At 34.5% G+C, this 21,775-nt stretch overlaps 1 protein-coding gene across 10 annotated transcripts in view; it reads left to right on the top strand.

Annotated features, from left to right (window-relative positions):
- The window catches only part of LOC141450812 (contactin-2-like), a 346,236-nt gene that overhangs the window by 243,467 nt on the left and 80,994 nt on the right, over positions 1 to 21,775 (top strand). For 8 of the 10 annotated variants that reach the window (XM_074121641.1, XM_074121638.1, XM_074121637.1 and 5 more), the window contains exon 1: positions 2,212 to 3,258. The exons of 1 other annotated variant lie outside the window; for it this stretch is intronic. In XM_074121641.1, coding sequence (XP_073977742.1) covers positions 3,159 to 3,258 — 100 coding nt within the window. In that variant the 5' untranslated portion in view covers positions 2,212 to 3,158. Of the gene's footprint in view, positions 1 to 2,211; positions 3,259 to 20,248; positions 20,271 to 21,775 lie in introns of those variants that run through there. One more of the 10 variants, XM_074121643.1, reaches the window with a different exon arrangement.

Genomic DNA, 21,775 nt, shown 5'->3' with positions numbered 1-21,775 from the left:
TTGGTTTTATACGTCGAAGTAGGAGTATTTCTTGAACCTATTTCCGTTTTTGGACTTCCGTAGATTAATCAGTTTGTGGCTGTGATGACGACATTAGATCTCATTACACTTAGATGTCTCAGGCGTTCTGAATACCCACCAGGAATGAATTCAGTTGCTGACATTTTGGTTTTTCTCTTTCTTCTTACAGAACACAGACCGTTGATGGACAGTGTTATCTGCAATAAGAGAGCACTGTTCGGTGGCCGGCTGGGCACGGAAAAAAAGAAAGCTCCAAGTACCAATAATATCAGATGTGGAAGCGCTCTAAATTAAAAACAAGTATCAATAATGTAATCAGATTCATTAAGGCAATTATTAAATCAGCGTTATTCATTTTCATGATCCGATGATGTGTGTTGGAAATCAAATCCGATTTCGCTCATAACAAAGCCGAAAAGCTAGTGCATTTAATACGAGAATATCCTTTCACACACAAAAACTTTTCCAACATGGGAAAACCTTAACTCCTTAAGGAATTCATTTTAATGATTCACGGATCAGAAAATAAAATTAATAGATCCTTTTCGTCCATATTTATTAGGAATAATAACGGTATCCCATTTTATATAAAATATATCGATGTACCTAGGTTTTGTTAGAATATTTTTTTTAGAAATGTTCAGTTCGTATTAAGATATTTGCCGGAGGCTGACAAGTTCCCATAGTTACTGTAAGCTTCACTGATTCCCCTGAATTCAATAACAGAAATATACATACAAAGTCTGGTAGATGAAAAATATATAATAGAGACAGATAGCAACAACAAAATCTTTCCTACATTATTATAGGAAGAGATCTGATTAGATAAATTTCCTTTTCGAGATAAAATAATCGATTAATTGATTGAATAATCTCTATAAAATTGGGACATCTTTGATCCTGATATTAGTAAAATATATTCAGTTAAAAATAGAATAAAAGAATTTAAATAAATAAACAGTTTTGTATTATAAAGGTGTATTACAAAATTGTCTTCGTCTTGTTTATTTGAGATTTAAAGTTGAAGGCGCCACTATAGTTGAATATTTGAAGACGTTGACCGCCAAACTGAGTTGAATTTGCGTGATTCAAGGTTCGCTTCTCATATACTTGGCCTTGGATTTTATTTTTATACAGAATGTATTTATTAGTAAAATTAAAGTAAGCTACTTTTGGATAGTTTTGTTTTTAAAGATAAATATCACAACTTTGGAATACTTTTTAACTAATTGTTTATTTGTTATTTTCTATTGGTTAATACAAGTTTAGTTTTAACTTGGTAGTTGATTAAGCTATAGATAGATAGAGATGCAGTTTTAGGAGTATGTAAATGTAGCGCGACGCGGAAACATAAGTAAAGACGAAATCTCTTCACCAAAATTATTAATCTACGTCTACTGATAGAAAAACATCTGAAAACGGTCAGAGATACTATAAATATGCGTGCTTTGCGGATCTAATCTCAATTTTAATAAATAGAGATTAACTGTATAACAAAATGTGTAAATTCCTTACAAAAAAAAGTTTAAAGTTGGGTGTTTTCCAAAGTTACGCTTTTTCGTCCACTTTTTGACGATCAACCCTTATGCAGCTATCCTTCCGGATAGTTTTAATAAGGAATTACCAATGTACAGTCGAACCTCGCTTAACGAGCATAATTCGTTCCAGAACCTTACTCGTTACGCGAAATACTCGTTAAGCGAAACAATTTTTTTCATATAAATTAAAATAAAAGGGGATAATTGCTAGATCAGCCGAACTTACACCATTTTCTCGTTTCTCAATGATTTTACGTTTCAATTCTAACGTTATTTTAATTCTTTTCGAAGCCATTTTGTTAGAGGGATAACAAAATAAACACAATAATATTTAAACACAAATATCACTATATGGACTTCCCCTATACACCACTCATTCGGTGAAGTTCGGTTTCGACTGTATCAATGCATTAGATACGTGGAGAATATGAAACGCATATGCGTAAACAGGAATGACCAATCGAAGAATGCGCAGTTTTCGATGAGTCAGCGAAATGTCATTAGAAAACTATCGTTATGCGAAACATCGCTCGCTATAAGAATCAATTTGTTTTACTCGTTATGCGAATTACTCGTTAAGAGAGGTGCTCGTTATGCGAGGTTCCACTGTATTAACATTATAGCTTCAATTACATAGTTTAGGAAACGTTTAGGTAGGGATATGGATAAAATTAGTTGGGAAAAAAGGATAGAAAAAATCCTGCAGGTTGAGGAGAAAGTTAAAATATGTTTAATTCTTTTGTGGTAGTAGGGAATGGAAGGATCATAAGAAGCTATTTTGCCGCAGAGAGGGTTAGAATGACCATCTAGAATGGATGAGGGTTAGGATAGAGGGAGTTACAGTAGACGGTTTTGGTCGATCAGAATGCTTCTTAGGTGAATGCTGGATATTTTCAGACTTAGTGCCAAAAAATAACTCTTACGTGACTGGCTCTTTTTTTGTTTCCTCTTTGGAGGGAAAAGCACAAATTAAACACTTATAAGAGTTCTCAAAAAATCTTGGAAATCTGATAGGATTTCCTCTTTAGAAATTTGGACCAATCCAAATTTTAACCATTTAAGGTTACTGTTAAGTATGTACTTAATAAATCTTAATAACTCGTTTCGGGCTCAGCTGCTCTCTGTGTGAGGCGGGCCCACCCCAAAACTTATAATTCAATTTTGGCATTTTTCCAATGTGTGTTCAAAAAAATATTTTTGGGGGTTTAGTAAATATTCTTGATCACTTCTAGATGTTTTTCTTCTTTTTTTCCGTCAGGAATGAAGTATGTTATCAATGCAGGTAATGCAGGTTTATTGTAACCTTCTGATCAGTTAGTCTGAGGTAGTGCAGGTTACTGTAACCTTCTCATCAGTTAGTACATCAGTTCACCATGTGCATATCCTTCAAGTTGTATTCTATTGGTTCTTTTTACTCCCTTTTCTTATAACCAGTGATCATCTGTAAGTAATTTAACAAATTATTTATTATAATCCGTCTAAACAGAACGGGAACGTAGTCTAGTGTTTCTCAATTTTCTGTATATGGCAAGCTTATACTTGCGGTCAAAATTATAGTAAAAGCTTATCTTTTCTAATTGAAGTGAAGTTACACTCATTATGCTTCGAGAAAGCAAGGCTAAATTCATGAAAGCCATAGGAAAGAAGATCAAAATTATACCTAGAAAACAAAACGATGTGTGGTACAGCTGGAGCTCAGGTATTTACCTTTGACCTACAAATATCTGTCTTGATTGTACTAGATTAGAAAGAAAAAGGCTTCTCTTATTAGACCCGCATTTAATTTTGAAATTTATGAAGCAAAAAAATTGATGAATATAAAAGAATTAAGCAGTTATTAACCTTAAACTAAAACTAAATCCCAAATCTGAGACAGTCTCTAAGAAATGGTAATGCAATGGACCATCTATATTGTATACACAATTTTAATTTTCAAGAAAATTAGGATTGTTGCAACTGCAATTACAGAATCTCTCTACTGGTATTTTACAATAAATTATTAATCTATTGATTTACAGTTGGCTGCAAACTTAATTACATTCTGATTGGAATGCATTTCTCTGAATAATAAAACGAAATTTTCAAATACTCTTTTTGATCTTTACAATTTTATCAAAGTTAGTTTGCCTTTTATAAAGTTTAAATTATATTGCAAAGCAGGAATTTAATAATTAATAATTAAAACTAGAGAAAAAACAGAACCTTATAGTTACTACATTTAGCTTCAAAAAAAGATAATGCTTTTCTTTCGTTTTTGTGATGGGAAAAACCTGTTTGAAAACTCATCAGTCATGCTTTCTACGTCACTTCCAGAGTGTTAATTAATTAATGGATTTCATTAACACATCTCTAGCTAATTATAATACTTATCACTAAATGCACCAGTGATATGTAGGGTTGATAATTAAATATTACTACAATACGTAGTATCCGCTCGTCTTTTTTTTTTAAATTAAATATTGTGCATGTGTCTGGAGAGGGAGGTCGATGTCGTTGGTTAGTCATGATTTATCTTCGTTTAAACGCAGAGCATAGATTAGTTGTGATGCTGAGAGAATTATAAAATTAACTCTATTCTAGGACAAGTTAACGAAGATAAATTGTACAAGGGTCAAATTTGGCCACTATTGTTCAGGTCAATTTGCTCCGCAGCAAGTACTTGTTGAATGTATATATTATACATATATATAATATGTTTTGAAACCTCCCTCGGTATACACTTAAACAATTCCTAGGGTTCTAACTTTACATTTGTTCAAACTCTGTAAAAATTATTCAACTATTATTCTTATTACCTAAACTGTACATAATACCTAAACATACCATTCAGTTAGTTAAATTAGGTTATCATGGTGAAGACGAATAAAAAGTCCAATCTGAGTCTCTCGGAACGGATCAATTTCACTAATTTGGTATGATCAGAAAACTAACCTTATCTGATGAGGAAATGTAATGTAACATTTAATTTTCTCCATTCTTTTATTTGTTTTGCACATAGTCGTAAGTATAGTTTCTATATAATTGAAGAAAATCTAAAACAAAGAAGTTTGAAAAACCCAATAGAAGTGGGAGAAATTAGTTTAGAAAAATGTGGTTTCAAAATGAGAAAGAAATTCAAATAAAATATGAAAGCTTGTTCCAAACGTTTTTAAATGACTGAAATCACGAGCTGAAGAATCGATGAAATGTTGGGTTCCAGCTGAATTGTGTACCTTTTGTCGTTCAATAAATCTTTATACTTAATTTTTTAAACTGTATTTTTTTTAAAAAAAGGAGATAATTAAAGAAAAGCATTTGTATTACAGTATTTATCTTTAACAATAAATTTTCTGATCAGTTTTAATGTACTATTAGAGATGGTTCTTTTTTTTAAAATCGCGTAGATTTCCGATATTCACTTTTTGCTAAGTTTCCGTTTAGAGGCGGAAAAAAAGTGATCAGCGCAAGTAACAAAACAGTAAATAGTATAAAGCTAGCCAACTTTTTGTTAAAGCTAGCCAACGGGAATTGCAACTGAAATGAAATAAACATAATTAAGGATTCAATTAGCGAGGAACCGTTGCAGATCTAAAAAAAAAAAAAACACCGTCTTTTTGCCAACGTTTCGGCAAATATATTGCCTTCTTCAGAGCCTGGATAATACAAATAAGATCTTTACAGCAATTTAGTTGCTTAGTGAAAACCCATGATTGTAATTATTCTATTGTATTTGTCCTACCACTGTATAGTCATTACCTGATATTCTCTATGTAAGTCCCGTTATTTTTGTAGGCGTATATATAATAACTGCCTATTTTTTCAGGCGGGGCTTAACTCCAACTACTAATTAGGTGTCGTGGACGGAGGCGACTAGCAACCATACTTTACTGTAAATTTCTTTTATTAACCATTAAATAAAATCTAAGGTTTAGACAGGGTGAAGCGAATCCACTAAACCAATGATACATTTTAGCTTCGCTGGTCTCGCCTCTAATCCCTCGGCTACCGTGGCGTATTGTACTCCATTTTCGGCTCTCAGTTTTCTGTAACTCAACCAATCCTTATAATCACGTAAGTTCTTATGATTATAATTTACGAGGTCTGTAAATTAAGTAATAAGACTGATTTTTTTTTTTTTATTCAAAAAGAATTAGTTCTATATTGTCACCTTCAAACTAACTTCCTTCTGAAGCCACACAGCGCTGGAGACGTTTCTTCCACTTCTCATAGCACTGCTCGAACTCCGATACTGGAATAGCCTTCAGCTGGTCGGTTTACAGCCGTTTGAATGGTTTTCGACTGTCCCAAAATGAGGTTCCCTTGAGGTGATTTTAGTTCAAATACGTTTTATTTGTAGTCCTGTGTTTCAATTATCTAAATTGTAGTATTGACTTATTTGTTAATACCCAGGCCCTGAAAAAGGCAATGTATTTTGCCGAAACGTTGACAAAAAGACGGTGTTGTTTTTGTCTTTTGTTCTGGACCGAATCCTTGCTATTTGAATCCTTAATATATAAGTATTTTAACGGCACTTAAAACTGATACAAATTTGTAACATATTAATGTACTTGCACCTCCCTCCAGCGGAAATCAACTCGAAAATTTCTACTCACTTTCAGCAATCTATTCCCATGTTTGGCCTCCTCCTTATTATGTTAGTTTATTGATTAATTTTCCTTCTATCTTTAAATCTGCTGACACCTAAGGTTAAGTCTCCAGTCAATAAATAATATTGAATGGAAATTTTCTAAAAGTAGAAAGTTTTAAAAGATCCCTCCTTTTTTTGGGCGGGATGGAGGGAAGTCAAAGTGAGAGACAGTGAGAGACTGACGGACCGAGTGCGTGAGTTAGAGTGAGAGGGTTATGAGCTGCGAGTGGATCTTCATGATTATTAGAAAGCCCTTATGTTAGGAGAGAGAGACTGGCAGGGGAAAAGAACAGGTAAACTTGGAGTGTCCCTTGTTATTAGTGTCGGTTAGTTCATAGTGGTGGGGAGCTGCAAGGAGCGCCTACCAGAGCCGTACCCAGTTGAGAGACAGAATTTTATATAATACAAAGTTGAGAGAGGTATTATTTTGAAAGCAGCATTAAGTCTAAAGCATGAGTTGAAGAGGAACAACGACAACAAAACTTGCAGCTTCATTCTTCTATCTCTCTCCCACAACCTTCCCCCACTTTTTTTTTTGTGTATCTGTTAGGACACCTGCCTTCTCACTTCTCTTGTATCCACATACTCACGCACAATGCTCCTCTCTAGCACAGCGAACACTGTACATACCTACGCACACGTTTAAAACTTCTAACTTATAAAGTGAAAGAGGAGAGCATTAGAGAGAGAGACTTGGCAACGTTGCTTTACCGCCCAACTGATTGGCATCTGGTTAGCCTACGTTTCTGTTTTGTTTCGATTAACCTGCCAATTTGCCTTTCGTTCAAAGTGCTTAATGAAAAACACAAGTAGAAGGTTTTAAAAGGGAGTGGAAACTCCAAATTTTATAGGGCTGTTGGAGTTAAATTCAATACAACCACCACCTCCTCTTCCACCTCCTCCTTCCGCCACGCCCCCAAAAACTTTGAATACCCAAAATACTAAAATGAATAAATAACCCTTGATGTCCCTTCCAAAAATACTGGCCAGAAATCAAAAATTGTCGATTGAGCCCTATTGCTGAACATGATATTCATTTCTTCCATGATTGTCTACATAATTTTCACCCTCCGTTACCTTTTCGAGAATGTGGAAAAAGAGCATTACGATATGCCAAAAACAATTGCTTTTTTATTAATAAATTTAGCACTCTCGAGGAGTATAAGTTTAGAAATGTACCATTTATGCAAAAAAGAGTAACCTATAGCGTAAAATTATCTGAAACTTGTAAGTTATGCAGAGCAAGCGAGGAATCTCTCGAAAACATATTTTTAAAATGCCCCTACTACAGTTTATATAGAAATAGATACCTCAATAATCAGTCAGATGCTTCTTTAACAAACATATTTGTATGTACAAACAAAGTTCAAGTATTTAACGTGTATAACTTTATTACTAAAGCAATGAGATTACGTAGTACTCTGCTACAAGAGTAATGTCCAGTCTGTGTTCACCTATTGTGTAACTTCAATCAGTAATGCGAAGGATTAATTTATGATTTTGTACCGCCTAGATTCCTATTTACTAACAGTTAATGTTATATTGAGTTTCATTTTCCTTATTCTTTTTAAGTTCACCTGCAGTTGTATTACGTTTAAGTTCTGTATAAGTTTGTTTATTTCAATTATTTTTAAATCTTAATTCTTATAGTACAGTAAAAGGTTAACTCTTTCTGTAACATGCAACTTTGTATAAATACAGAAATAATTAAATAGTAGCATTCATTGACCAGATCTTGTTGAGATATTATTTTTGAGGAATCTTGAGTTTTGGGCTATTTATAAATTTAAAAATAAAAATCTTTACGCCATTGTTTCAAACTATATTTAGTTCATCTTCGAGGGCTACAAAACCAAAACGAGAGATCTGGGTGTTGGCTAAGTCTCGTGGAGAAATTAAGAAATTATTCACAATTCGATGTAAAATTAATAAAGAAAAAACATAGTTAATCTAAAAACTAACTATAGTAACTAACAATGCCCTCTGTTTAGATCTAAATCTTACTCTAGAGTTCACGAGGGTTGACCAGAAAGGCTTTGCCAATGCGACCCAGCGAGCCTACTTGTGGCTCTCATTATAATCCTATCTATAATCCGCTTCTATTTACTGCTAGCGCCGCAGAAATAAACGACTTCTGAAGGGGTAACTGGTAGTACTATAAGGGATTTTGCCCAGAAAGTAATCACAAGTAGAGAGCTTGAATATAATTAAGTCAGGCATCAGAATAGTTTTTGGGTAGTATGTTTGCTGTTTATAATGGGAATTCTTTGAAGCCTAGGTAGAAAGCCTAGAATATCCTAGAATATATCTGAAGAGAAATTGTAGGACCAGCAAAATACTAGGAAAACTGGGCAAAGAGAGTAGTAACAGAAAGAAACAGACGCTATAGTTCACGATGGCCAACTGTTCAGGGTATCTGAAAGATATTGGTTGATCCTTTTCGGCTGGCGACTTCATCACGCTGAAAAGCAGAAGAAGGTTCAGGAGCTGAAGATGTCTTCAGGAATCTCAAAAGGTGCTGACGGAAACTTAACTTCGTAAATTACCATTTCGGTGCTTCTTCTTTCCCTAGCAATTAGTGGAAAATAAATAAATGCTGGGAGTTTATTTTACCACAATAAATATAATTAAACATTAAAAATAGATAATTAAACTCTATTTAAATTTAATCTTTAAATAAATTATACAATTCTTTTTTATTTTCTATTTAATTAAACGTTTAATTTAAAATTTAACTAAAAACAAATTCATGTTTAGCGTTTAGATTTGTTTGAAACCTTGTTTAAAATCATTGCCACGCAGATGTTCCCAAACGTAACCAGTATGCGGAGGGAGGTATAATTTTGAAAAGGATAGTAGCAGGATGTGTGTTTAGTTTCTCCTGCGAACACCTGTCCACTGGTCGCTTCACCTGACCTTCTTACCATGCACAAACCATTCTGCTTTTGTTTTGTATTAAATATTTATTGAAAGCTTTTTTTTTTTTTTCTTGTTAAGTTGCTTTTGGGGTTTGTTTTAAATTATTGATTTCTTTGATTTATTGTTCTTTGATGCCTTCAATTTCTAGCAAGAGTTTACGCATTTTTTTTTTGAAGTTTTTCAGAGTCTGCGGAAAGGTTTTTAGTAAATAGTTAGCAACCTCTTCTCTATAATTGTAAAACAATAATTATTGGAAATAAAAAGTTTAAATTTCGATTAAGTATCCCTATAAGACTTGAAAGTGACTTAAAAAGTAAAAAAAAAAAAATCTCCTAAGTGGGAGTAACTACTTACATATTTTTTAGACGTTGTTCTAAAACTTTTTTTGTAAAATTTTTCTCCACAAAAATTAATTTTAGAGTAGTTCAGAGTGATTGGAAAATGTACGGTTCTCTCTTAGAGCGGCATTTGTATTATAAAAGAAGCTATATTGTTAGAATCGCTTCTAGTTTCCTTGAGTCGAAAGTACTTTGTCAGCGACTATAGGTTCTGTTTGAATAGTGTAGAGCGAGAGTCAAACTGATTAGGCCAGGTTTATATTTTAGGTTTCGAGTATGGGGAACAGTTGCTGACTGCAGAATTAAGGCCGTGGGGCTTATAACTGGGCCACTGCAGGCTCTGGCAGATGATAGCCTTTTGTAGGTTCTGTTAGGAAGAGGAGGAGAAAACGGCACTGCACGTGTTGTGTCAGTATGAGGGACTTGTATGGCTAAAAGGATGTTACTTCTCGGTGAGGAAAAACCAAGGCCTGGTGAGTTTTACCCAAGGAGTCGCTCTCCAGAAATAAGAGGCTGATTAAACGGGTTATGGAGGGCGAGCTCTAAAGCTGGGGGAGCCACAATAGATCCAAAGGGGTCGCAGTGGCGTAGGCCTTGAGGCCGTCCTGATTTAATCTATTCTATTCTATGGGGAACAGTCTCTTAGGCAGTAGTTTCTTAGATACTTTAGGCATTGTCAGTGTAAAAGGTAACTGACATTCTTTGAAAATATTTTTTTTTTTGTTTTTATGAGCATATAAAAGATTTTTCCTTTTCTTTTTCGTGTGTGTGTGTGTCGGAAAAAACTTTTGTCATTAAATGACACCCTCGGGACAAAACAAATCTAAATCTTTTCTCTCTTCTAGCCATATCTTACTTCTTTCTTAAACTATGACCTTGGCAGCGATATGGAAGAAAATGCTTACTTTGTCACAACCAAGCTACAATATATGTTACGGGAGCCGCTTTTTAGAGCGCTTGCTTTTAAGCTGAAGAAACCCTTTTTAGGTAACCTTGCTTGATTTCCTTTCCCTTTACTTATCTCTCACGTTGTACTGGGTTTACGAAAATACACATAGCAAGGAGTGCTATTAAATCATAGTCTGGGTTATAATTCTGCCGTCTCTGCTAACTTACCACCATGTTTAGAGGGTTGCGGGGCCGACTACACCATAAACATGACTAGAACTTCCAACCCTAAACTATGCCACCACCATAGGACCCAGTTATTGCTTTTAATATGATAATAGAGCTGCCAGCAACCCTACCTGCATGTTTAACAGCGGCATGTTCAACCTGTTCCTATTATATACTCGTACTTCTCGCTTTTTTTTTTGTCACGCCCAGTTACACATAGGGCCTCCTGTATTGCATGTCTCGTACACATTCTGTGGCAGCCAGCAGTGAGAAAAGCGAGAGAATTCTGTCACAAAAAATTTAATATACTTTTAATCTTGCTTTATTTTTATTTTTTTATAACACTATTAATGTTTTTCTTCTTACTATATCAGTGCTCTACATGGAAATTTCGCTACCACCTTTAACCTCAATAACCTTGTAATGAACTGTGAACATTTCATTCTTTAGTCACTTATTTAATTTCTCGCTTGCCTTTCAACTGCAATTAAAGTTTTTTCCATTATACTTTATGCATACTTCTCCTTTGTTTTCTGCTGACGGTAGATTTATGTGTGATTTCTCTTTGAACATACTTTCAAAAACGACTGTTTGTATAACATTTACAACCAATGAGAGGGCAGGTATTCATTGAACTTTTCAACAACCAACCAGTGAATCCCCAACCAATCCTTGAAGAAAACTTCGTTTCTGCTTTCCCATGGATACACTCCGTTAAAAACCAACCTTCCACATACCTTATAATCCAGTCATCCATAATCCCATGTTCCTCAAACCCTTACTTCTATTACCTACCCGACCAATCTGCCAGACATTAACATCATCTGCTAGCGTTACGTTCCTGTAGATTTGGTAGAACCATGTATTCTGTGTACGGACTCCCATATAAAGTAAAGTAATCGCCTATTTTTTTAGGCGGGGCTTAACGTCCAACTACCAATTAGGTGCCGTGGACGGAGGCGACTAGCAAACATACTTTACTGTAAATGTCTTTTATTAACCATTAAATAAAATCCAAGGCCTATTACCGGGAATCGAACCCACTAAACCAACAATACATCGTAGCTTTGCGGGTCTAGCCTATAACCGCTCGGCTACCTTGGACTCCCATATATACGACCTACAATTGAGCCGTTAACTGCCCAACTCGATTAACTCCATAAAACTAAAAAATTGGAGAAATGAGATGAAATAATGTACATTGTTTTTTGAAAATTCCTGTTTATAATATAAATTCAAATAAATTTACTGTTATCAAACAGCGCCTGCTACTGAATTTGAGTTGAATTATTGCAAAGATTTACCTTAGAGCACGGAGTTAATCAAAATGGCTTCGAAAATAAAATATTTATTATTCAATGGCCAAAAACATTTCTGCCGTTTAATGGTGTTAATCTTTATTATTTGGGAAATTTATTAAAAATATAAAAAATCTATGACTGAATCACAAGTGCTTTGACATTTAAATTTAATAAAATATATCAAATTAGAGTTAATCGATTTGTGCAATGAACTGCTCAATTAATACAAGTATTTAAATTAATTAGAATTGTAATTTTCTAATAATTGGAAGAGAAAATCAGTTGAATTAATATTGCAAATTATATTTAGTTTAAATGTTTGTACAATTACTTAGCTTATGGTTTATTTAGCAAGCTGTCATTATCGTTTATGAAGATATTAAAACAAACTTGTTACTTAAACTACTATAACATATTAGTATGAATTCATTTTCATAATTCACAGCCAACATGAGTTCTAAATTTCAAATAACTTGTATAACGGTTCGCCATTTTATTAAATCAAGTGAAAACTAATTAATGTTTTATATTGAATAAGCACAAGGTATTCATTTGAAATTATTTACCTTGATTAATATATATTTTTTTAAAAATTCCATTTGCGTATTTGATTTACAGCTCTGTATAGTTTTTTGGATAGATTCATTTAAATTTATTGGAAACAATATTTTATTAATAACTTTTTTAATAAACTCCATTTCAAAGAGGCATTCTCATTTTAATGGGGGCAAAAAAAGGAAATAAAGCAATTTAAGTTACGGAGTAAACATTGTTTTCGTAATTAAAAAAAAAAAAAAAAAAAAAAAGATGAAATTTCGTCAAACTTTCTCATAAGAACAGCTTATTTGCTTTTTAATAAAGAGAAAACTGCGCTATTTTTCACTGTGATTCTTAAAAATTTCTCAAAAGGCTGTAAGATACACTTCCACAACCGAATCTTAAATGAGCCGTTTGACTGAACAAATTGATTTACTCCAATTTTTGAAAGATCTTAAATCTTAGCAGTCAAAGCATTTTGCTTCAGTCATAGCTATTTATATTTATAATAAATTTCCCAAATAATAATGGTTTATATGAGAAATTTACAGTAAAGTATAGTTAGCTAATCGCCACGATAGACGAGCGGTTATAGGCTAGACCCACACAGCTAAGATGTATTGCGCTACTAGTCTATATTCCCAATGGTTTATATGAGAAATTTACAGTAAAGTATAGTTAGCTAATCGCCACGATAGCCGAGAGGTTATAGGCTAGACCCGCAAAGCTAAGATGTATTGTGGTACTAGTCTATATTCCCAATGGTTTACAATGATTAATACACAGTACAGTACAGTTAGCTAATCGCCTCCGTCCACGGAAGCCGAGCGGTTATAGGCTAGACCCGCAAAGCTAAGATGTATTGCGCTACTAGTCTACGAGGGTCGTTTGAAAAGTCCGATTTCGTTTTTGGTCAAGCGTGAGCAATCGCGGCACCCATCTTGCGGATAGCTTTGTCATGTCCAAATGTTGATGCAAAATATTATGTACCCGTTCATTCGAGATGCCCACAGCACTAGCAATCTCACGCACCTTCACTCTTCTGTCATCCATCACCATATCATGGATTTTATCAATGATTTCTGGAGTAGTAACCTCAACAGGGCGTCCAGAACGTTCAGCGTCACTTGTGCCCATATGGCCACTCCGAAAATTTTGAAACCACTTATAAACGGTTCTAATCGAAGGTGCAGAGTCACCATAATGTTTATCAAGCTTCTCTTTAGTCTCCTGAGGCGTTTTGCCTTTCATAAAGTAGTGTTTAATCAACACACGAAATTCTTTTTCGTCCATTTTTTTGAAAATCACTCGACTTCCTCGATTCAAACGAATGCCAAACACAAAGAAATAGACCGATCTGGCTGAAACTTGGAGTGTGTTCTTCCAAGAGATGCTACTAACTAAACATAACCTCGATACGCGCCAGTGGTGCTATCTCTCTGACTTTGCACGGACTTTTCAAACGACCCTCGTATATTCCTATTGGTTTATATGAGAAATTTACAGTAAAGTATAGTTAGCTAATCGCCACGATAGCCGATAGTATATAGACTGTGCACATCTTGTCATGAGAAGCTGTGGGTTTGTTAAATTAAACCCAAACATTTCCACCAATCTACTACTTTTGCAGGTCTTACGAGTATATTGTCTGATTAAAGTGATATCAGTCTTAAGTGTGGTTTGTGTTACTACGCTGTGACGGTCACTGTGGGACGCCAAGCTCTCTGAAGAACTCGGGCATCAATTTTAAGCTCAATTTACGCAACGATTAAGCTTTTTTTGGAGGGGGAGGAAGTGGTTGAAAATTACTCAGTTTTTAAATATTTATAACTCAGCTATTGTCTTCAGCAATTACAATAACTGATCGTTTGAACGCTCAAATTCGATCAATATGGTAATTACTAGTTATATTTTTAATCGGTTTTCTTTAATATTCCCAATAAGAGCCCTAGAAATTAGCTGATCTATCATATTCCCAAAATGATTACAATCTGTAATTATTGTGAATACCTAATTTTTCTAATTTTAATGTTTACCAGAAAAATAAAGACCCTCTGAGAAAGAAAACAGTTGCTTTCTAGATCACAATTATGTTTTTAAATTGAGCTATACTTTACTGTAAATTTCTCATATAAACCATGGGGAATATAGACTAGTACCGCAATACATCTTAGCTGTGCGGATCTAGCCTACAACCGCTCAGCTATCGTGGCGATTAGCTAACTATACTTTACTGTGAATTTCTCATATAAACCATTGGGAATATAGACTAGTACCGCAATACATCTTAGCTGTGCGGGTTAGCCTATAACCGCTCGGCTATCGTGGCGATTAGCTAACTATACTTTACTGTGAATTTCTCATATAAACCATTGGGGAATATAGACTAGTACCGCAATACATCTTAGCTGTGCGGGTCTAGCCTATAACCACTCGGCTATCGTGTCGATTAGCTAACTATACTTTACTGTGAATTTCTCATATAAACCATTGGGAATATAGACTAGTGCAAAAACATGGCAGCAAACTTAATTTTCCAAAAATTTGGTATCTAATTTTCAATAAAAATTTAAGACTAGTTTTTTTTTTAAAATGAAACTGTAAATATTTTCTCTAATAGTTTCTAACAGTGATTTTTGCAATTCACTAGTTAGAGAAAGCCATTTCTGCATAAAAAAAAAAAAGATCCAGGAAAATTGAGAAAAGAATTTTCTTTTTTTTTCACTTCTTCTCAATTTTCTCATATCTTTTCACACGCTCACATACATAATAAGTATCTCTGTAATTTAATAGCTATGAAATCCAAGCTAGAAATTGCTATAATTTAATTTATTTCTTCGCCTTATATCTGAACATGTCATCTAAGCTATGCCAAATCATACTATATTACACATACCATTTGTATGTGTTATGCACGCCATACCATGCGATGTGTTAAAGATTATTGTGGTACAAAAAAATAATAATAATAATAATCTGAAATGGAACTTATGACACCGAATCTTGGCTTTTACTGGATAATTTATTTTCAAGGATTTTATTATAAATTTTACAGTTTTCCATATTTTAGTAATCTTACCCAACCACCCTACAATTTTCTTAATAATAAATACAGTTTATAATATATATATATATCTGATGAATATTCAAGCAATTTCCAGCAACAGTTTGCATACCGCTTAGGAAACCGCTACACCCTTTTTATACTACGTACTTCCTTCCTATCCTTGACGCCATTTATATGAAACCATCGTTTGTTCATGATTATTTTGCTAAAAGCCTTTAGTATGATGATGCTTTTCAATTTATTCTAAAAATTAATCAATCTTGGGTAAAAAGTTTATCTTTAGAAAACTGTAAATAAACTTTGTGAAATTATGATTTTTTTCCTTTAATAATTTTTAGATTTAAGTAATTTTTCTTTGTTTAATTTCTTTTATTCTACTAAATGAGTGAAAAGGCAGAGAGATTATGGCCAATTTCAGTCTTTTAGAGTAAAGTCTAGGTCTAGGTCATCTTCAGGGCTAAGGAACATATTTTACAGGAACTGATGACAGCGTAACATTATGGTGATATTTTTTTTTTTTTCAATAGGATGATAAAATAATTGCCATTTCAGTCGAGTAAAATTTATTTTGCCGAGCTTTCGACCTAGGGACTAGATCATCTTCAGGGCTAGTTTAGAAAGTAATACTATTACATTTCAGGGTTGGTGTGTCTTCTGTCTTGTCCGTTCATGGACTGAATCAGAAGACAAGACAGAAGACACACCAACCTTTCTAAACTAGCCCAGAAGATGACCTAGTCCCTAGGTAGAAAGCTCAGCAGAATAAAAGTATCACGACTGAAATGGCAATTATTTTTTCATCCTATTGAAACTATGAATCAGTCACCAAAAAGAATGATCAATAATTTTTTTTTTTTTAATTTATTTATTTTGCAACTGTATCCTGGTACAATAGGCAAAAAGTGATGAGAGATAAGGGATGGCGCAAATATACATGCATATACATACATACAAGCGCACATGCATGTGCGCCTAGAGAGACATGAGTGGAGAGAACGACAACCATCCAGCAATGGAAGCCGTTAGTTCGCCAGATTGGCAAGCTTACACAGCAACCATCCTAGGAGGTCGGCGTTAAATGTTTGAGATGATCGCGTGGCCACCGCCGCTTCAGTCTGCGCTGTGTGGATTTGAAAGAAGTGTTGTAGATGTTGTGTGTATCAGAGGGTTGTTATGACTGTGTCTAGATTTGAGTGGAGTTTTGTGTAGCGAGATCAGGGCTATTTCAGAGACGAGAGGAATATTTAGATCACAGAGTGCATAGTATGATTGGGAGATGTAGAAGGGAGCGTTAACTATTGTTCTTAGAATTTTTTTTATTGCTAGGTCTGAAGTCGGTTGATGTTCGATTTTTTTTTTTGGCACTTCCATAGAGTTGTATGTCCATATTGGGGCAAGTAGAGCGGTATATAGTGTTCGTTTGTTCGTCAGGGTCAGTTTTGAACGTTTGTCGAGTAGTCTTTTCAACATTTTATATCTGAGATTGAGGTCAATTCGTTTGAGTCTCGTGTGAGGGTTCCAAGTTATTCGTTTGTCAAGATGTAGCCCGAGATATCGTACTCGTAAAAATAATTAACGACAATAATTAACGATAGGCTGTTAACGTATTACACTTTTTTTTTTTTTTTTTTTTTTGCACTGTTAACGTCGTAAGATTTGATGTCTCTCTTGTCCTAACCTTTTTTTTAGATGCTTGCTGAGTGTGGTCGGTTTCAAAAACATCCTGAAGATGACCTAGTTCCTCTTAGATTGAAAGCTAGGCAAAAAATAAATGACAGAAATTGGCAATATTCTTCCTTTTGGATTAAGGAATCAGTCACCAAAAAAAACGATTGAACAAATACTCTACGAATAAGTTAGAGTAGTTATTGCAAACTTGTAGATCTGCAAAGTGTATTTTTTTACCGGAAATGTCCGATTTTCTACGAAATTGTCCTGTGTATACGTTTTGAGGCAGCAACAAATCAAGAGCGTACAAATTTTTTTGTGACAATTCAAGTTTAAACTTGATCGAAATCAAAATTTCTTCCATCATCAGAGGTAGACTGATCAGTTTGGTGTAGAGATTTCAACTTCACTTACACGTTTACCGTCGTACACTGTACTTGACACACATACACAACCGTTTAACTGCATCAATCAACAAGTTTAGTGTAAGAGATAGACGTAGCCATACTGTCCGCACTAAACTAAGTAATCAACCAATGAATGTACAGTATAATCTTTATTTAGACCTTTTTCTTGGATTTTCTAGAGAAATTTGATGAAGGCCACTTTCAGCAGGGGAGGTATGGAGATTAGTTTCTCCTGTAAAGTGTTATTTAAATGAAATGTATGGTCTACTCGCTCTAAAACGTCTATTATAATTATATATGTAAACAAATTTCGCCACATTACTGCGAAAATATTTGCATGCATTAAAAGCGGAACATGTAAAATTTGGAGATTTCTTTTTTAACATTTTTAACAAGAAATTTTTATTTTCTTGAAAACTTAATTAGTTATATTGTTTTCGAGAGAAATTCAATTTCCTTCACATTTTTTTCTAAATTTTAATTAAACCTTAAAAAAAAAAAAAAATATTTTTCAGTCGGGAAAATATTGTTAAAGGGTAAAGAAGGGTTTGCTGACAAGGTAAATTTCCAATAAGCTGTTCTGTTGAACATTTTTCGGAATACATGTCCCTTTTTTATCAATATATAATATTTGATCAGGGAGTTTATATTTTTTTGGGAGGACGTTGCCTCAACAGGGAAAATGGTGGGTATCTGCGTGGAATTGTAAAGCTAAAAGAAGACTCTGGCTAAAGTAACTCCTCGAAGGAAAGAAGACTAGGGCGCGGTAACACCACCTAGTGGCAACAAGGCGAAACATAAAATTGAAACTTTTCGGTGATTTCTCCACTCCTGAGTTACGAGCTGAGCTCATAGAACACGCGCACACATTCAGAAATAGTTTGGAATTCTGGACTCTATTCACTCTTTAAATGGATATCATTAAATGGAAAGACTAGGCCCTTAAGTAATCTCTTCAACATACTATGGTATTGGGCCAATCCTTGTAGATTCTAATCTAACAGGGTAGGATCACAATGGGGGTTCCTAACCACTCCTGAGGATAGGAGGATAGTCTAGCCAAAAAAAGGTAGCTCCTTAAGCCCATCCATCTTACAGTATTCCACGTACCAGTGCTTGCTAGATTACAAGAGATGATATGCATGAAAAGGTGGAAGAGAAGGCAAGAAGTACGTAGTCGCCTGTTTGAGGAAGTATGATTGCCCAATTAAAGCACCTTTGCTAGCTGACCCCACCTAGAAAGACCGCTGTCATGGTTCATCCTCATCTGTACAGGACTGGGCTACAGCTGCTTCCCCGAAGTGTTCTTTGAGCCAAAATGGAAATATAGATGCTTAACATTTATTTACAAGGGCTCTTCTCTATACTCTATCCGGCAATACAAACTAATAATGGTGGCTGAGCATGATTATGATGAAAAGCAATAGATTGGGTTACTGGAGGATTATTTCCTGGAAAAGCATCAAATATGAGCTTATTAAATCACAAGCCAGTAATCGCAATAAGCTCTACTTGAAATCCTACAAATTCGGCAGTTTGAGGTTCGCTTTTCAGTACAAGTATTTGCGAGAGTTATTTATTTCACTTACTTAAATCTACAGTAAGGTGGAAACTCCATTAAATAACTCAACATTTTTCCAGCTTTATTCATTTATTTTATTTATCCTCTTATTGAAATTTACATCTGTACCTACAGGATACAATAAGTAAATGTGATAAGTGTATATGAGTAGCGTGGTAGGCGTGAATGACGGTCATCCAGTGATGGCCGCCATTAGTCCACCCAGTTGGTCACGGGGCCAACGGCGCCTTAGCCGTCTTCGAGGATTGGAGGGTAGCGTAGTTGAAGACAAGTTTACAGCTAAAGGATTGGGGAATGAAGTGAGAGTTTTTGGATGAAAATTTTTATATCGAATTTTGGCAAGTTCTCGGAGATGAGTGGAATTTGGAGATCTGTATGTATTGTGTGTGGTTGCTAACATAGAATGGGAGCGTCTACTATGCGGCGGAGTCTATTGATATTTGTTTTTTTTAGCTATTCCGGTAAAGTTCGAGTCAGTAAGTCCATATGGAAATTGATAAGAGCTGTATAGAGTCGTCGTTTGTTCTGTAGCGAGAGTTTTGGAGCGTTTGTCGAGTAGACTGGCTAGAAGTTTGTATCGTTTGTTTAGTTCAGTACGTTTAAGTCTCATATGGGGGGTTCCAGGTAAGTCTCTTGTCTAGGTACAGCTTTATTTAAAAATAGAATGAAATAAATAAAATTACCCCATAGCTAAGTTTTGGTTGTCTCAACACTCAGCCTAACAGTGGCCATGAGAACTGCTGCCTTATTTCGCCTTAGTGTATGACTAATCTTAGCTAAACTACGAATTAATTTCACGGTCTTTCTCATAGATTGCAGGTGCCTTCGGTATGGGTGGTTTTATGACAAATTAAAATTCAACTTCCGTCCGCTGAGCCCAAAGCTTTCTCTGTCTCCCTCTCTCTCTAAAAAAAAAAAAAAAAAAAACACATTGTCATCCTTATCTACTGGAGATAATGCTGTTTGTTCAAAGTTCAGCTTATACACTTTCTAAGAATCTTTATCCGTGTATCTTACTATAAAAATAATACATCCAGTCGAAATATATATCATTCTTTCCCAAAATGTTTGCATCTTTCCATCTTTTACAAAACAGCTAATGTATATATTTCTTCTTTTTTTTTCAGGTAAGCCCCCCAATTTAAGTTGGTAAGCCTACATTTTCATACAATGACTACTGTAAGTATTTTTAAAAAATAAGTCTTACTTTGAAATTTCCAGTATACCTAGTTCCTGCGTTGCTGTTTTGAAAGAATTTTTCTTTCGTGTCACAAATCCAATAATATCTAAATTGGTTAAGTCCAGAAAATAAATTTGATTTCTTTAAGCTAGACGGCGCTTATTGCGCTGAGTAAAGTAGGGTAATTTGAAGAGGAATTGCTAATGAAATGAAATTCAGAATGAATCATTGGCGTGAAAGTAGATAGATAGATAAATTTCTGTATATGATGTAATTAATAAGAGTATATTACAGGAGAGTTCTGTTCTGTACTTGGTTACTGTTAAGATCGTGTCTATGTTTTTTTTTTGAGGTTTTGGTTGGGTTGTTGACCGTTTTAAAAAGCGATTTTTGGCACATTTGTGGATTGATTATTTCTTAATTAATCTTGAAAAAATCAAAAAAAATTATCGACTTATTTTTTAGTTATTAGTGAAAAATTGTGGTGGGAGAAGTTTGGTTTTGCGTGAAAGTAAGTGTTAATATACAGGGTGTCCCAAGCTATATGGATAACGACTTTTTCTCAGAAACTAAGATAGCTAGAAAAAAACTAAAAAATACGTGTTCCCTTAGTTTTTTGTTAGGAATCCAAATTTACTTTTTAAATTTTTTTCGGTGCTTCCAGAAGCGAGATACAGGCACCAACTTCATTTTTTCAAATGGGGAGGTGGGGTTTTTATTTCAGAAATTGATTCCTCTATTTTTTTAAAGAAACTTTTACTCGAAAGGTTTTTTTCTGTGAGCGATATTTTAGAAGTTATGAATGAAAACATGATTCTTATAAGAAATGTCAAAATGATAATATTATAACGGTTTTTTGATTGAATAAGAAGAAAAGTACTATTTTATCATAAATTTTACTCCTCATTAATATTACAGATCATGCTCGAAATGGCCTCCACCATTAGAGATGCATAGACATGCACTTTCCTGCCCCTTACTGCCAAAGAAATAGATTCAGCTTTAACCGACTTACAGGCATCTATTATTCTCTGCTTTAGTTCATCTACAGATGCAATTCCGGCTTGATTCTGATACACCTAGATTTAGAAATGCTTTTAGGTAAGCAGGAATAAGAAAAGAAAGAAAAAAGTTATGAATAATCACCTTGTTTTTCAGGTATCCCCAAAGGAAATAGTCCGTAGGTGTCAAGTCCTGTGAGAGAGGTGGCTACTGAATAGCCCCCGTGTCGATATAACATGCCCATCAAATTGCCTATCGAGATATCTCTTTACATGCCTCATGGTATTATATCGACATCGGGGACGATTCAGTGGCCATCTCGTTCACCGGATTTGACACCTACGGACTATTTCCTTTGGGGATACCTGAAAAACAAGGTGATTATTCATAACTTTTTTCTTTCTTTCCTTATTTCTGCTTATCTAAAAGCATTTCTAAATCTAGGTATCAGAATCAAGCCGGAATTGCATCT

The sequence above is a fragment of the Rhodnius prolixus genome, unplaced genomic scaffold (genome assembly GCF_049639745.1).
Source record: "Rhodnius prolixus isolate KJV_2025 unplaced genomic scaffold, Rpr scaffold_8, whole genome shotgun sequence".
In the NCBI taxonomy this organism is placed as follows: domain Eukaryota; kingdom Metazoa; phylum Arthropoda; class Insecta; order Hemiptera; family Reduviidae; genus Rhodnius; species Rhodnius prolixus.
This window is presented reverse-complemented; position numbering and strand designations above follow the sequence as displayed.